The 17,349-nt window shown below is 37.0% G+C and overlaps 3 protein-coding genes across 3 annotated transcripts; all 3 read left to right on the forward strand.

Annotated features, from left to right (window-relative positions):
- Positions 1 to 932: 932 nt before the first annotated feature.
- Positions 933 to 4,711, forward strand: LOC111609902 (muscle M-line assembly protein unc-89-like). The gene is made up of 3 exons (XM_023341191.1): positions 933 to 1,089; positions 2,380 to 4,623; positions 4,670 to 4,711. The coding sequence occupies exons 2-3, from the start codon at positions 2,500 to 2,502 to the stop codon at positions 4,709 to 4,711; spliced, it is 2,166 nt and encodes a 721-aa protein (XP_023196959.1). The 5' UTR covers positions 933 to 1,089; positions 2,380 to 2,499.
- Positions 4,712 to 4,750: 39 nt separating this feature from the next.
- LOC111609926 lies at positions 4,751 to 9,549 on the forward strand. Its single transcript, XM_023341359.1, has 8 exons — positions 4,751 to 5,337; positions 5,452 to 5,485; positions 6,429 to 6,560; positions 7,236 to 7,325; positions 7,726 to 7,836; positions 7,919 to 8,029; positions 8,986 to 9,036; positions 9,185 to 9,549. Exons 1-8 carry the CDS (start codon positions 4,759 to 4,761, stop codon positions 9,217 to 9,219), a joined length of 1,143 nt encoding a protein of 380 aa, XP_023197127.1. The 5' UTR covers positions 4,751 to 4,758; the 3' UTR covers positions 9,220 to 9,549.
- Positions 9,550 to 10,045: 496 nt separating this feature from the next.
- LOC102225753 (protein ADP-ribosylarginine hydrolase-like) lies at positions 10,046 to 17,328 on the forward strand. Its single transcript, XM_005810841.3, has 8 exons — positions 10,046 to 10,141; positions 11,431 to 11,551; positions 12,102 to 12,210; positions 13,047 to 13,145; positions 13,217 to 13,322; positions 14,288 to 14,554; positions 15,648 to 15,862; positions 16,210 to 17,328. Exons 1-8 carry the CDS (start codon positions 10,134 to 10,136, stop codon positions 16,356 to 16,358), a joined length of 1,074 nt encoding a protein of 357 aa, XP_005810898.1. The 5' UTR covers positions 10,046 to 10,133; the 3' UTR covers positions 16,359 to 17,328.
- The last annotated feature ends 21 nt before the right edge of the window (positions 17,329 to 17,349 follow it).

The raw sequence follows: 17,349 nt of genomic DNA on the forward strand, positions 1-17,349 counted from the left end.
CATTATTATTGCTATTATTATTATTATTATAACCCTTAACTGTAGTAGTAGTAGTAACAGTAAGGGACCGATCAGTTTTTTTGTTTTTTTTTTACAGAATTGGGAATAACAAAGATAGATAAATAAATCGAAATTGTATTAATTCTTGAAACAAAATTATTCAAGGAAAAAATCATTTTAGGAGTAGTTTTACTACACTGTACTTTTTACTTTTACTCGAGTAATATTTTGAAGTACCGCAACACTTACTTAAGTTACATTTCTCGATGCTCAACCTACTGTGATAATTTTACTGAATAAAGAAAAGGCATGTTTAGCCATAATTGAACCAGAGACTCACCTATAGTTTATCTGAAAGTGAGACAAATATAACTTTCAATTTCTTGGTCTGTCTTATGATGTTATTGTATGTTATGTGAATCAGAAGTTATGACGAGTTACTTGAGCAGGCTTTTTACCAAAAATATTTTCACTCTTACTTGAATATTCTCTTAAATGTATAAATTTTACTTTTACTATGTAAAAGCGAAACGTACTAAGTTAAAATATGTTGAAGTAGTGCTACTCTTACTTGAGTAAGATCTTGACACTGCTTAACTGTTATTTTTACAACAAAATGCCACTCACAATATGGCGGCGCCGTTGACCTGAAATGACGGGCTTGTTCAGAATTCACTCTTTTATATATTTATTAGTTTCTGTTTGGGCATTTTTATGTTGTCATTTATCAAGGTCAGCGACGACTGTTTTATATGTGCATTTTTAATACATCAAAAAATACTGTTACAAAAACTATCGGTTATTTTCTGAGCTCCTCTTTTTTAACCTGTTCAAACGGTAGATGGCGATAAAGCGCTCTGATAAGAGTCACGAAGAAGAAGCATCGAGCTGTGATTGGCTGGTATTATTATCCAATGAGGAAACTGATACTTTCAAACTAGACTGGCGTTTCAACGCTTGTGTTGTTTTTTTTATGGATTTTGGCATTCCGTCCGAAATCACGGTGGTTTAAAGTTTATGCTTTTGAACTAAAACTAAAGATCTTTTAAAATACCTCCTGAAACATAAAATAGACTTGTCTTCTCCAAGGTAAGCTTTCTTAAGCGAATTTTTCGTTAAATTTGCCACAGTTACGCCGCATTAGCAACAGCCTAAATGTGTACGTTCAGTTACTTTTCAGTGTTTTAGCAACAGTTAAGCAGTAATACTTTTATAAACTTGTATGTTCAAACGTTTGAGTCCGTCTTCATTAAGTTTACTGACTCTGTACTAAGGTAAAGGTTAACAGCTCAATCTGGTCATCAGTTTAAAACTGTAGGGTTGTCCGTCTATGTCCGCTACTGATTCTCTTTATAAGTTTTTGTCACACCACATTTTTACCAAATGAACACGTGCAAGTGATGATGTTATGTAAAACGTAATATATTTTCTTCTTTACTATTTTTAGAAAGCGTCTGACATGTTTTCTCCATGTTTAGTTACATATTTTACTATAGGACATACAGAGTTGGTATAAATTGTCCCCTTTTCTTCTCTGTTTTTTACCCGAGTTGTATTTTTTTCGTCTGTTTTTTATTTTTATTCTTTTGAGACCACATGTATTGAGAACAGCCTGTAAAGTTTTATGGAGTGGATGTGGATAAGCTGGTCAACTGGTTTTGCCACAACGTTTAAAGTTTGTGCCACACCCACAACATAATGCCCCCTTCAGATGGTTAAGCTTTATGGCTTTTTCCACTGATGGTTAAAAATCTAAAATCTGATTGTAATATTACCAACAACACTTATTTATTTTATGTGGCTAAAATGAGTATCTCAGTGAGTTTTCTATGAATAATCTGAATTTTGTTTGCTCGCAGTATTTCAAAAATATTAGGAAACCATAATGTTGTAATGCTGAGTTGTCAAAATTAATTTCAACTAATCTATATTCTGCTCTCACTCTCCCTAGACTTAGGATTTTGCTTCCTAAGCTGACATAAAGTCTGTGGAAGTCAATCTGTGTCCAAATATTAGACTTAGACTGACTTTATTGTCATTTTGCATGCACAGGGTGTATACAGAACGAAATTTTGTTCTGTATATTGTATATTGTATTAGCAGCTGAATTTGAATGAAAGGCACCTGAAATATAATCATAGTTTTTGGCAAATAATTTTGATTTTATTTTGTAGTCTCTTCAGTGGCCTTTGAATGTAAAAATATGCAAAATAACAGGTTTTCATACAAAGAAAAGGAAGCAGCATAAGATCAAACTGTATTAACAAACACCAAGCTCTATTTTGTATTTATTAAACTTGTGGAATGGTGGGATTATATGTTTGTTAGATATTGGGAATAAAATTCATGTGTTTTTTGTGATTTTCTTTTCTTCCACAGAGAGCCTGCTTTAAGATTGTGAGAGAAAATGTGCTTAAATCCACTCTAGTATTTTTTTTTTCAGAAGAGGAAAGTCCTGTTTCAGTTTTCCTCAAAGCAAAACAAAGGAGTTACTCTCTCATGGCTAATACCACAACAACTCAAGCCTCATACATCACAGTGGATGCACAGGCTGATGAATGCCTTGAAAATGTTCCACCTAGAGATCCTAAAGCTGTTGACTCTTCAAAGCTAGAAAATGCTGAGAATTTCACCTTACAGTTGGAGGAAGATGGTGCGGATGCTTTTATCTCTTCCACTCCTGCTTCAAAGAATAAAACCAGTGATTTCCAGGCAAAGTCGTTGCTGTCAGGTGTCCAGTCTGCTCTAACCCCAGTCTTAAAAGATCTGAATATCTGGAATAAAAGCGCATCTCCAGAGCTTTTTAAACTTCAAAACAGTCCTAATCCTGCTGTTCCTTCTAATTTTCATGCTGCAAACTGTCAAAAATCAACCGGAGATTCAAGGACACAAAAGATTGGCGAAGATATCTCTATGATCAATGATGAATGCTTACCAGAAGTTACTCTGTCCGATCTTACCTCCGATTCAATGTTGTACCTGACAATGAATGATTCAGTCTTCCCTGAAAGACAACATGCAACTCCTCAGCTTTATAGTAAAAAGACAAACACTTCAGATCATCAAAATAGCTTTTGTGCAAAGGTGGATGACTCTGTTCAGAGCGCTATTTCATTCAGAGGGATTTGTAATGAGTATTTACAAGACATTACTCTCCTTGAAGTTACTCGGGCCTCTCCAGTTGGAGACATGTCCTTCATGGACATGGAAGATGACAGAGCTACTTCTGATCATAGTGATCAAATTATGACAGAGAAATCGGACACAATCACGATTGAGGAACTCTCCAGCAAGAGCGGAAATTCTGCCCAGAGTTCAAGGCAAAACTCAATTAAGGCAGCCTTGGAGGTAACTCAGGATGTTACTTTGGAAAACAGCAAGTCTTCATCTGAATCCAGTGGACAAAAAGTGGAGAAATCTCAAAATCCAGTCGATAGCACTCAAGTTATTAATGTTACTCGTGATCTATGCTCCTCTTATGATGTCTCTAACAGTGTCGACATCTCTTCCTCTGGCACAGAAAGATCAACCTATGAGGTTTGTCCTGAACCCAGAGGAAACCCTGATTGCATAGAGGTTGAGATGGTCACTAAGGAGTCGCAACAGAGCCCAGAATCAGAGACTGGTGGACAAAAACTAGAGATGTATCAGAGTTCAGACACACTCTGTATCCAAGCTATTAATATTACTCAAGAAAACCCCCCCGGCTGTGACACGTCTGTACAGACTGCACGCTTGCCTGCTGACATGGACAAATCCTCCCCCGAGTTGGAATCTGAACCCAAAGAAAAACTTGAAGAGCTGCCAACAAGCTGTGACACCGAGTCAACCAACAAGGAGTCGCAACAAACCCTGAAACCAGACGTGTCTGCCAACGGTACATTTGCACTTGAGCAGCCCTCTATACAGACCATTTCCATCGTCAATAACGAGACTCTAGATCTTCCACCAACCAACGTAAGCTATGCAAAAGATGTCAAGGAAAGCGGAGATCAGCAAACTTCTGTCGACTCTAAAACTGAAGCTTCCTTTGTTGTGCATCAGAGCAGCTCTGATGCAAAGGAAACCACATTTGCCGTAGGGCAGAATGCCACTGTAGATGGAGATCCTCTTCAAAAATCTAAACTCCATATCGGTTCCGCCATGGAGAAAACTCCTGCTCCACTTGGTCAGTGGAACGGCTCATTTGATTATAAGCTTCCCTCACAACTAAACGGCACGATAACTTTGGCAGAAATTAGCTCGAATGACAGTCATCAAATTGCCTTGGGCAGCTCCTCCACTTCCAAAGCAAGAAATGCAACAATTACCCTTAAAGATGGCTGTTCTGAAAACAACTCATCAAAACTCCAAACAAATGAAGCTGCAGAACCAGAAACCAAGAAGGATGGAAGCCCAAACATGACATTTGAAGCTGCAGAACCAGAAACCAAGAAGGACGGAAGCCCAAACATGACATTTGAAGCTGCAGAACCAGAAACCAAGAAGGACAGAAGCCCAAACATGACATTTGAAGCTGCAGAACCAGAAACCAAGAAGGACAGAAGCCCAAACATGACATTTGAAGCTGCAGAACCAGAAACCAAGAAGGACGGAAGCCCAAACATGACATTTGAAGCTGCAGTACCAGAAACCAAGAAGGACGGAAGCCCAAACATGACATTTGAAGCTGCAGAACCAGAAACCAAGAAGGACGGAAGCCCAAACATGACATTTGAAGCTGCAGAACCAGAAACCAAGAAGGACGGAAGCCCAAACATGACATTTGAAGCTGCAGAACCAGAAACCAAGAAGGACGGAAGCCCAAACATGACATTTGAAGCTGCAGTACCAGAAACCAAGAAGGACGGAAGCCCAAACATGACATTTGAAGCTGCAGAACCAGGAACCAAGAAGGACGGAAGCCCAAACATGACATTTGAAACTCCTCTACAGCCAGCCAATGTGTCCATATATCTTTCACAATCAGGTCTTTCTGATTTTGATGAGAGTTTGGTTTTAAAACCTCAGTGCTTGGCGTCTTCTACACCAATGGTGAGCATTAAAATGTGCACCTTAGAGACAAAGAGAGAGCCAGGCCACATCCTAGCAGCGCAGAAAAACCTTTATGGCAAAACACCTATTGAACCATCAATCACCATCAAACCGTCAAACATTATTGGTGATCGTAAAACATTCTTCAAGCAGCCCACAGTTAAAAACCTTTATCCTTCCTCCAAAATTGCCTCTGAGTTGTTGAAACGTAATCCACCAGCGGCGGCAACAGGCCTGCTGGTGAAACGACAGAGACCAGACGGGGAGGCTGCGAAAAGTTCTGCTGCTCCAAAGGAACAGGAGGTAAAAACATTGGGTGCCGCTGAATTTGTAAAACAATTGCGTTGCTTTTGATTTGATCATTTTACTCAACTTTATGGATGTATCTTTATATGTCTGTGATCCTTTGTATTCCAGAAAAACTCAAATTCGTACAACCTGCGATCTTTAGGTGAGCAGTGATGCTTCTTGTTTTCAGAAATTCTTCTGCAGATTGAAATATTTTATTCAACCAACATCTGGTTTGCATTTGCTTTTACCCCCCTATTCTTATACATTTACAATAATGCATTGTCTTCTAAAGCGGTCTGTCATTGCCCTAAAAGATTTTGCTGGATGATAAATTTTCCTAGAAATTATTGCGATAAGCCAAAAATGTTGTAGTTGTGAGACCATTTTTAAGTAAAATCATGTAAATTCGCCTTCTCAAAGACTAATAAGCTTTTATTTTGTGTGGGACACTTCACATTGGAACTGAAAGACATTTTAAATGCCACAAATAAAATACAACAACCAAAAACAATGAATAAAAATGAAATTAAAAAACACACACACAACCAAAACCTTAAATAAAATGGATTATGATGTCTGTGTAAACAATATTGCCCTTCAAAAAATATGTATCAGAATGGAAATTAGCAAGTTTGTTTTAAGTTATCAAGCGATTAATTAATTGTGTATTCTGACATACATCAGTGTAAATTTAGGTATGATGCAAATTAGATCCACTAGGCACTTGTGGATCCCCTTTGGTAATAAAACAAACCCTGCAATTAATGCTGCTACTTTTCATAGAGGTCTATGAAATTAAATTATTAAACTATTTTAAATTATTATTATTATTTACTAACCTCTGGCTTTCTGAAGGTAATAGTTGCACCATATTTTCTGAATTTTATTTGAATATAAATATGCACTACATGTTAAGGATTGCAATTTAAAAACATAATACAGAAAGCATTGTCTTCATTCTCCTTTACACTTATACTCCACGTTGTGTCGGTCCATAACTTTCCAATAAAATACGCAGATGGTTTTGGGTTTAATGTGACCAAATGTGCAAAAATTACACATTTTTGAATATTTTAAAAAATGTTCCTCTGCTCCATTTGCAGCCTCCAAGCTGCTGCCCCCCTCTGGCTTGCAGAGACCTCAGGTGAGCGGCATTCCCGTTGGCTTACCGAGGGCTACACCGAGTCTGAGAGCAGCTCCCTGCTCAAGCACAGAAAAACCAAGTGGACCTGCAGGTTTGTTCACACCTGGTCAGGCTGTTTGCTCCGCTTTGCTTAAAACTCAAACAAAAATACGCAGCAGACTGATGGCAGGTAAAGAAACCTGCGGCTTTTCTAATGCATGAATCAACCTTTTGATTTATAAAAATTTTAATGCCTTTGTTTTCTTTTATTAGTTTGCAGTTTTTTACACTGATGCACCAGTTGATTAGTTTGTAATCAGAATTTGGATTTTCTCCTGATTTGATAAACTCTGTCACCTAATGAACTAAAGTTGTTTTTTGAATATTTCTGTTTCTTTTTTCTTTAAGATATTTTATATTTAACCCAAATAGTTTGGTTGTAAGTTTGAGGTTTCAGCTATTAGCTTTTTATGGGGGGGTTAAACTCCAGTTAGCGATTAACTAACTCCAGTTAGTCCAAAAAAACAACAAAGAAACTAAAGCAACAACACAAATAATTCCCAAAGACTTCCACCTCCTATAATTTTTTTAAATACTCATAGACATTGTTTATGACTTTCTTATTTTTAAAAAGCTGGAAATAGAATACACGATTATTTCAGTAATCGATTAATCACAATTAATCCAATTAATCGTTTCGGCCAGCCCTTTGAATACACATGAAACACTGAGAATCCACTGCTGCAGTTTCTTTCCTGTCTAATTAGTCTGTTTATTCTCTATTTAGCCGCCAACTCTGTCACGAAGATGGCACCAGGAAAGAGGCATCCTTTGGCTAAAGGAGACGTTTTGCCTGTGTCAAAGAGGAAGAAAACGGGTAAATATGGAAGTAAAGCTGCAGCACGTTGTGATATTTATGCAAATGTTGTGTTAAAGTGCCACACTTGGTGTTTACACAAACCTAGATAAAAATGTGTTGCATCATCTTTAACAAATAAAAGGTTATTCCTATTTTTAAAGTGCATTGAACTAGTTTGTCAATACAACAATAAGTAACATTTATTCTTACTGATCCAGTCTGGATTTAGAGGAACTCAGTGTTTCGGCTGTTTTACAATTTTCCGGAAGTTTGTTGCAGATTTGTGGTGCGAAGAAACCGCAAAAAAAAATAATTCGTGTATTCACAAATCTTGATTACAGTTTTTAGGGAACCTAATTTCCACATTCTCGCTGAAGAACTGAGAATAACTAAAAGTTATTCTCACTAATTCTTTTAGATGCCAGCACAACTGAAGCTCCCGTATCCATCGGCGCCGCCAGCGGGGTAAAGACGGGGAAACAGCCCACAGCCGGCCACAGATCTGCCCTGGATAAATCCTCCAGAACTGGTCGGGAACTTGGTTCTGATGCACAACAAGCAGCAACATAGAGTAGATTTAACAATCTGAGCCGTTTTTCTTCAACTTTCAGATGCTGCAGCTGCTAAAACTGCAGCATCATATGATGTCATCGGCAGGGGGAGGGGCTTAAAACAGCCGGCAGCCAATCCCAGAGCTAACCATGTTAAACCACAAAGCCAGGGTAAGATGACCATAATATGATTTCATTTATTTATGGATTACTCCTGATTGATTGTCACATGTTCACTCCATGTCAAGAATGTGAACATTTCTGTTTGGATTTCATTTCAGTTTTTTAATGTCACCTGGTGATGGTGAAGCAAACACTGTACAATAAAACCAGATATTTTTGTTTTACTTCACTTTTATATACACAGCTTGTCTCACTGAGACCTAAGATCTCATTTACAAGAGAATCCTGAAATAAAAAAACCTCTCAAACACAGTAATAATACAAGTTATTTGTTTAACTGAGTAAAATTTATTAGCTATTAAGATAAACAAGAGCAAAGTTCATAAGAAGATTTCTCATTTTGTTCCCCAATGGATAACAAAATGAGTTAAAATAGCGAGCAGGACTGTAACACGTCTGTTCATATTGATAATTATTGTTAAGGGTTTTTTTGTTTTGTTTTAAATATCAGAATTAATGCTAACCTGGTGGCGTGAATCTTCCTTTTATCCAGTTTTCCATTTATTCTTAAGGAGTTACTTCTCAGGTTGTTGCTAGGTAACCAAAGAGTGAGTAAGTTGCTAGGTAACCAGAGAGTGAGTGAGTCAGTTGATTACACCAACCTTGCTTAGCTAGCGTGAGAGGTTGAGCAGCTAAAGCCGTTCATCTGCCTACATCTCCCAGAATGCTTTGCGGTTCTGGATTGGAGTTCAGCAAAATTATTGAATATTCTATCAGGCGTATCATTTATTGATATTGATCACGCGTCTCCTACAACATACTGAGAACTCTGAAAAGTTGATTCTGGAAAATGTAACTAATTTTAAGAATATGTGGAAACCGTGAACTTTCCCAAAAATCTAATTATCAGCATCCTCTACTAAATCACTGCTCTGACATTATTAATGTGAGGAATTTTCTGACAGAAAACATTTTTTATTTTGTCTCCTTTCTCTTGACTCCAGGTTGCACCAAATGTGAACATCTGTCACAAGAAATAGAAAGGTTAAAGGAAGGTAACATGTCATTTTGCTCTGCATTTTATGTTAACCCTTTGGGAGATTTAACATATTTTTCTAAGTTAAAAATCAACAATATTAAATACTCATTTGTTTTTAAATGTTTATTGATACTGGGATTTCTTCTGGTGTTTTTTCCTTACAGTGCTTCGCAAGCATAAAATACCACTGACCGGCTGAAGGTTTTCGTAATTTTAAAAAATAGTGAAAGTTTTATAACTTTTTGTTGCTTTTGATTAAATGTGGATTTATAAAATGAACAAGAATAAATGTCTATGATTAACTAAAGGACATGATGTTTGTTTTTTCAACAGTTTAAGGATTTACAAAGTCTTAATTTTTTCTTGTAAGTGAAGTGTGCATCTGCAACTTTTACTTATCAAACTGAATATTTAGAACATTGTGCTGATCTTTATTTTTGAAAACTCAAAATAATCTTCCATGTATTATCAACACTAAAGTATTGACTTCAGAGGAAAGAACAATACATACTTGCAGAATTAGGCCAACTCAGACCTTTTTGTACTTATGGAAATTAAAATCTGCTAATTGAAAAATAAAGTGCATTTTTTTTCAAGTTTGAAAGTTCTTGTTAGATTTTTTTATATATATATATATATATTTTGATTAACGAGAAATCATTAAAATGTTTTCATTTACATCAAGTTTCCATCACTGGAATCGTATAAACTAAGTCTGAATTATTTATTTCTCTAGACACAGTGTAGAGAATTATGTATAAATTAAAAATATGGGATGTTAAAAATAGGTGATTATTTGTTTGAGTTGCCTTGCAGATTTAAAAAGCATCTACTTCATATTAATTTGAACCTCTTTAAAAAATCAGCAACAGGGTATAGTACTTAAATTGAGTTTTATTAAACTCGCGAATTAAATGATATGAGGGTTGAATTTTATTTATTATTTTTTTATTTTATTTTACAAGCGTCATTCTTGTCCGAACTCCTAACCAGTTGGTGGCGGTAATGCACCACATCGTTGTCAACTACCAAAATAAATCTCCGAAGAAGAAACTCAAGGAAGGAAGAAGAAGCGCTGATTCTGGACCTCATTTTAACGAACTGGTTCCTGCTATGGACGGGTAAGAATTTTCACATTAGTGAGGAAATATGGCCGCAGAGTAAATATTTTTGTGCTTATTTGTTTTTTGTACTTGAAGGTTTAACTTCCCCAGTGTCGAGCAATAGTTAGCATAATCCTCCGATGTGAATACATCCCAAATAAAACCTGGTTTAAAGAAAAATCCTACCTTTTAAAAATTATTTTAGATGGACTAAACACAATATGACTGGTTTTAAGCGCAACGAGCAATAACGGCCTCAGGGGCCAGGGTCTAAAAAGTGTAACAGTTGCGACAACAATATGTCGTATGTTGATTTTAACTGATTGTTCTGTCAATATATTCATAGAAGACGCCATCGTGCGGGAAAGTGAAACATGGTGACTTGTTACAGATTTATTTTAAATCCTAAGCTGGAAATGCAGCAAATATTGAATAAATTCACTTTTAAGAACGTCAACGAACCCAGTGGCGGATTTAGAAACTGGTGAGGTAAGAGTTTCAGTGCTGGACCTCCTCTGTGAAAATCTATGTAAAGATGGACAACAAAAAAAAGTATTTATAGTCCCACTGTCTCTTGGAAGTTTTATGTACAAATGCCATTTAGTTATTTCACAATTATGTTATTTGCATTTTTCAAATAAATGTAATTTATTTCAATAAACATGTATTTAAAAATCAAATGACAATTTGCAAGTAAATTTCTACCTTTTTCTGTCTGAAGACATCATTTCTAAGTATTTAATCAGGTAAAACACTTATTACCTGCGAAGTTTCTTTCTTAATTTTACTTTTTAATCTTGATTAACTTCTTGGGCTACTACTTTTTATTTTTACTTGGGTGAAAATAAGCCAAAATATTGGTACCTTTACTCAAGGACAATTTGTTTGGATATCTACTGCTGTCGATCGACTTTGCAGGTTCATCAAACCCGCTGTCCTTGGAATTATAATTATATTTAAATATTGATTAGGCAATATTTAATTTGAAGGCTTTCAGACAAAAAAAGTTTGTTTTTATAAGAATAATTCTGAAAACGTAAAATTTGTGGCGATGGCAAGCCTCTACTGCACTTAACAAACCTGAAGTTGGCTTCCGATTTGGGAATTGTCCTTTATCGAGCTTTATTGAACATTCACAAATGAATTAAAGCTTTCATAAATTATAGTCTGACAAATAGTACAAATCTGTAAATAAAACGAGAAACAGTCCTGAATAATTGTGCTCCTCTGGTGTCACGTATCACATTTATGGACCAGCAACCCACCTGAAATATAACCTGGAGTGTTTAATCTTTTTGTGTCTGCAGGCTTGAAGCTGCTACTGTGGACCATTATAAGGCAGGCATGCTCCTCAGTGGTGCCGGTGATGCTCTGGGCTACAGGGGCGGGACCTGGGAGTTTAATTATGTTGGACCAGATATCCACCAGGTCAGTGCTCTTAAGACCGTTATAACACGGGACTGGGTACTTATGAACCATTATAACCAGCAGCCTAATAGTTTTAGGTACGGATGCAAACAATTAATCAACTTTCAGTTAATAGTGGATTAATGCCTCTTTTTTTTAAGTTAAAATTACTTTCAAAATTACTTTTAACGTCCTCTTACACCTTCTTTTAGTGTTGTAGTTTGGCCGCCATCCAGCAGAGGGCGCCGCTGGGCATCCTTAATTGAGCGGAGCCATTGATGCAGAATCAAAAACGACGGCCGGGAGGGAATTCGGTTTGGGAAGCAATATATACTTTATGCGGTTCTGTTTTTAAATATAAACACCGACAAACTCCTTAAGTAATCACATTAATAGCCTCATTCAGCCGATCTGCATGACGAAGCAACGCCAACTTCAAAAATTACTACAAAAATTAAAAATACATCAAGTTTAGTTTTGATTTGTGGCAAGTGAATCAGAAAAAAAATGAGTCCGAAAATACTTCAGGAAGTAGATGACAGATTCTTTTGGTTATTTTCCTCATCTTTAGGAGCTGCAGGAGCTTGGTGGGTTGAAAAAAATCACTGTCCAGCTTCCTGAATGGCCGGTGAGCGACGACACAGTCCTGCATCTTGCAACAGCTGAAGCTCTGATAACAGGTGAGTTATCAGAAAACCCAGTCAAACATGTTGTTTTGCTGACTGACTGCAGCTCACCTCCTTCTAGATCTTCAGCTAAATCTAATATAACTTTTGCGTTGATTTGATTTTCTGCCCTATTGACACTCTGTATAACAGAACAATGGATACCGGAAATTGAACTTCACCTTTTCTCTGATAATGTTGACCTTGTGTGAAGATAATTAAATATTTTTAAAGGGAAAATATTATGTAAAATTCACCTTTTTCATGTGTTTGTTAAAAAAATACCCAGCTGTTTTTTTGCAATAAGTTAATGTTTTTGGTGTCTGGAAAATGAGTCATTTCAGAAATTGCCCGAATGGAATGCCATATTTGACTTCCACTGCATCGTTACCTAGCAACCCCCACAGAGTTCCAGTTGTCACCTAGCAACCCAAACTGAGCTCCAGCGCATTTGATTAGCTGATTTTACTGCTGTATGGCTGATGGAAAAGACAATTGTTTTGTTGTTGACTTATCATATAGAAACCACTTGCTGCATTATTGTTGGTTGTGTAGGAGGCTCTACTTCTGCTTTTCAAGGATATACAGTTGTATGGCTGCACATCTGTTTACAGCCATTTTCACATGCGAATGTAAACGTTGGGTTTGGCGGCGTGGCCAACATCAGCTTTTTTGTATTTATAGTGACGAGGCATTAGATCAGTTCATTCTGAAAGGCACTTAAAATAGGCAGAAGTGAGGAGACTAAAATCAAATTATCTACGAGTGATTTTGTGTAAAAAATGTAGTGAACATGTTTTGCATAGCTCACTACTGACTTCAAATTGAGCAAACGTTTGTGTTCCTTGCAGGAAAGACAAAGGAGAAGCTTCTGGATGAAGTGGCTTTTTTTTATGTGAAGGGGATGAAAGACATGAGTGGAAGGGCTCCTGGAAACACCACTATTTTTAGTAGGTTTTAATTATGAAATGATATCATGTCCTCTTGTAGCAGAGATATTTAGAACTGAATATACTCTTAGATGTAAACAGACTGAAGCCTGGAGAGGAAGGGGGATACAGAGTGCCGTATAACAACCGGGGTGCCGGCTGTGGAGCCGCCATGAGGGCCATGTGCATCGGCCTGAGGTAAGACAAATCTCTGGGACTTCTGCACTTAATCTTTGAAGAGTTTGGGTATCTAAAGTCTTCCAACATGGGATAATTAGGCAAGTGGATGTCTGGCTTTGACAAAATATTTCAGGTTTCATGCCAGAATTGAAGCTGAATTGTACAAGAAAAGTGATTTGCTATCCTTGAAAAAGCTTGGATTTCTGTTGGGTGTTTTTTTTGGCTGATTTCTCTATAAAGTGTTTGATAGTCAAACTGCACAGTTTCGCAATAAAGTGCAAACCAATGTTTGTTTAACAGACCAGATATGTTCATACACCTAATAAAAAGACACAAACATTTTTAAAATTAAATTAGACCTCTCTTGCTTTATGTCATTTATAATTTCCTAAATTTTTTCTATTTGCTAAATCCCAGAAAACATTTTTTTCAGATTTCTTTGTGACTCTTTGTATGTTGTGTCATATACCTAAACACAATCTGTTTGGATTCTTTCCATGTAATTATTCCTACAATTACTTATTGATTTGTGTAATTGAAATAAAGGTTGGCTTATATTTATATGTTAAACAACATTATTGAATTGCAGGCTTTTTTAAAATTAAATTAGTGTTTTGTTCTCGGACCAGTAAAGTGTTATATTTAGTTATATTTTAGTTTACCTTGTCCCTGCTGTAGAATATGTTGATAGTATCACAAGACATTATTAACAACGGTGAATTAAATCTGTCTCTTTTTGGTTCACTTGTATTGTTTTTATCTTCAAAATGCTTCTGGAAAAGACTTCAAACTTACTTTGAAAATGCTTGAAAAGTGATTGAATTTTACTGTGGAAAAGTGTTAAAATGATGCGTTGGATCACAAAACCAGTTAGTTTTTGAAGTTGCACTGGAGTCATTTAAAAAAAAAAAGTATTTTCACTCTTGAGATCTGTGACATATTCTCACCAATAAACCCTGATTCTGCTTTATTTTACACTCCAGGTATCCAAACCCGGACCAGCTGTCTTCTCTGGTGTTTGTTGCCGTGGAGACGGGCAGGATGACTCACCATCAGCCAATCGGTTACCTGGGATCCGTTGCGTCGGCGCTTTTCGCCTCCTACGCCATCCAGCGGCGGCCGCTTGAGTCCTGGGGTGTGGGTCTGCTGGAAGAGGCCTGTCCCATAGCCAAGAAGGTTATTACAGACAGCGGCTTCGCTGTGGAGGAGAATTTGAAGGATTGGGACTCCTTCTCTAAGCACTGGAAGCGGTACAAACTGCTGAATTTAGTTTTCTATTGTGAGGCTGTGCTGATGTTCGATTCAATTACGATTAGATTAAAACTGGTTCCATTTGACTAATAACGTCCGTTTAGAGGGGTCCCCAAACTCAGTCCTCGAGGGCCGGCATCCTGCGTGTTTTAGTTCTCTCCCTGGTTTAATGCACCTGGATCCAATGATGGCTCGTTAGAAGGCCTAAGAAGAACATTGACCTGCTGAAGAGGTTGTTGGTACCACCAGGGAGAGAACTAAAACGTTCTGGATGCCGGCCCTCGAGGACCGAGTTTGGGGACCTCTGGTCAGTGTTGTAGTTTTGCCGCCATCCAACAGAGGGCGCCGCTGGTCGTCTTTAAGCGGAACTAGCTGGTACAAGACGGCGGAGGGATACTGGGACAGTAGAGAAACGGTCCGAACAGAGTCTGACGTGGGATGTAAAATGCACTTTAGTCGGTTCTTTTCTGAAATATAAACTCTTGACATACTCCTTAAGTTGTTTTGAAATATAAATATCGGACAAACTTCTCAAGTTTCACCTTAATGGCGCTTATTAAGCCGAGGTGCACAACGGAACAGCCGTCTCATTAAATTATTTTGCTGCTAAGGCATAAAAAAGCTTAAGGTATGACGCAGACAAATTGTAGCATGATGGAAAAAATCATTAAAATGTCTCACTTTATGGGTCATTAAATGTTTCAAATATTTTATTCTTTTAACATTTTTATTTTTCTATTCAGCAACCTGAGAGGTTCCTGTTTTGTTACTTTTTATAAATATGTTTAAGTTTCATAATTTTCTGTTTATTTGGTCAGTATGGAATAAAGCTGGCAAAATTACTGAACTATAATGATATGCTTGTTTTTAAAATATCTGTATATTATGAAAAATCGAGCCGTTCATGTTGTGGAAAAATGGTCAAACTTGGTACTAGAGAAAACACTACAAGAAAAAATGGCTGCTTATGAAGTAGATAAGATGAATCCATTTCAGATTAACTCATTAATCCATATTTTGCATTTCAAGTTTGAATATAATTGATTCTTAATTGGGTTGTAAACATCAGTAAGCTTTTCCGTCTGTCCTCAGGTACCTGGATCTGCGGGGAATCTCTGACGGAAAGGGGCCGGTGACCTGGCCCGACCCCTACGGTGTGGCTGAGAGGGATGAGGCCTATAAGAGCTTCAGTCTGTCTGGCTGGGGGGGGTCCTGTGGCCATGATGCTCCCATGATAGCGCTGGATGCCTTACTGGGAGCCGGTTCAGACTGGGAGGAGCTGATGAACAGAGCTGCTTTCCATGGAGGTCAGTGGTTCAGCCCTAATACCACTTTTAAAGGAGTTAATTAAACAGAATTTAAACCTATAGACTATTGTTTCACTCTTTCCTTAGTTGCATGAGTCGACTTTATTAGCTGAGGGAGACATTTTGAATTGGAGGTTTGAAACTTGAACACAAGTGGCTGTTGAACACGGACAAAACTGATTTTGACCATGTTCAAACTGGTAGAATCTGGAATCAGTGGGGTTGATTCATCCAATTTTGTTGCATGTTTCTCCCTCTAACTCTTAGATTTTATAATATTTCATATGAAGACATAAGGATGGTTTAAATATGTTTTTATGGCGTTATACCTTTGTGGTTTTGTCCAGGTGACAACGACAGCACAGCTGTGATCGCCTGCTGCTGCTGGGGTCTTCTCTACGGCACCAAAGGGGTTCCTAAATGCAACTACTCCAGACTGGAGTACCGGGATCGTCTGGTGCGCTGCTCTGAGCAGCTTTACGCTTTATCTCACTAAAAACACATGTTTCTATTCTATCTCTGTTTTCGGTTCCTTAAATCAGTGCTTAAGTGGTAGCAAATCTGAAGTCTATAAAAATATATACAATATAAAAATAGTAAATTCATGTTTATGCTCTAATAATTTGTGGGTGATTATTTATAGGTTATATATTACACAAATCAAAGCTTCTAAATGTAAAGAAATGTGCCACAAACGCTACAAAAAACCCACACCACTGATTTTATTTTCCTCAGGATTCATAGATGAATCCAGATGTTTGAAGCAGAAACCAGAATCACTTAATTTGTGATCAGCTCAGTCAGAATCTCCCCCGTCTTAACGTATCGCTCCACCAGAGGGCGCTGAGCTGTGATGGAAAATAAAAAAAACAGATTATGGACTTTCAGAAATGCTTAGTTGGACATTGATGGTGCCTTTTAAGAAACTGTTGTTCTGTTTTCACTGAATCATCGTCAGGCAGTGACCGAATGTATCTAAAAACTGTAACCATAAATATTCTAGCAGCTTGCACAAAGACCAGGAATATTTAACATGCACTGGATATTTTTTGTTTAAAAATGCTTTCAAATAAGCAATTCACTTAAATATTTAGTTTCATTCTTCAAGCTTTTGTTGGCTTTTCCAGCTCTACAATATATTAACAATTGAAAGTTTATTCCTAACTAATTTGGATTAGTAATATAATTTATAGCTAAAATCTACTTTAGAAATGGAATGTATGGAAATGACCTAAATATTAAAATTTTTTTTTTTTTTTATAATTTCACTCTGAAATCATGTTGATGCTGCTTCCTACTCTTGTAGACTCTTGATACTGCTGATTTTTTGATGCTATTTTTTTGCAACCCTGAGAGACAGTCATGACTTTCAGACCAACACTTGTGCATTCACTTTAATACTGTATCTGGGGTAAAATTACCTTCACTTGCCTTGATATATGAATCATAAAGAACCTTGTTATCCTGTAGTGAATCGGCTGTTTTAC

The sequence above is a fragment of the Xiphophorus maculatus genome, chromosome 10, assembly GCF_002775205.1.
Source record: "Xiphophorus maculatus strain JP 163 A chromosome 10, X_maculatus-5.0-male, whole genome shotgun sequence".
Lineage (NCBI taxonomy): Eukaryota > Metazoa > Chordata > Actinopteri > Cyprinodontiformes > Poeciliidae > Xiphophorus > Xiphophorus maculatus.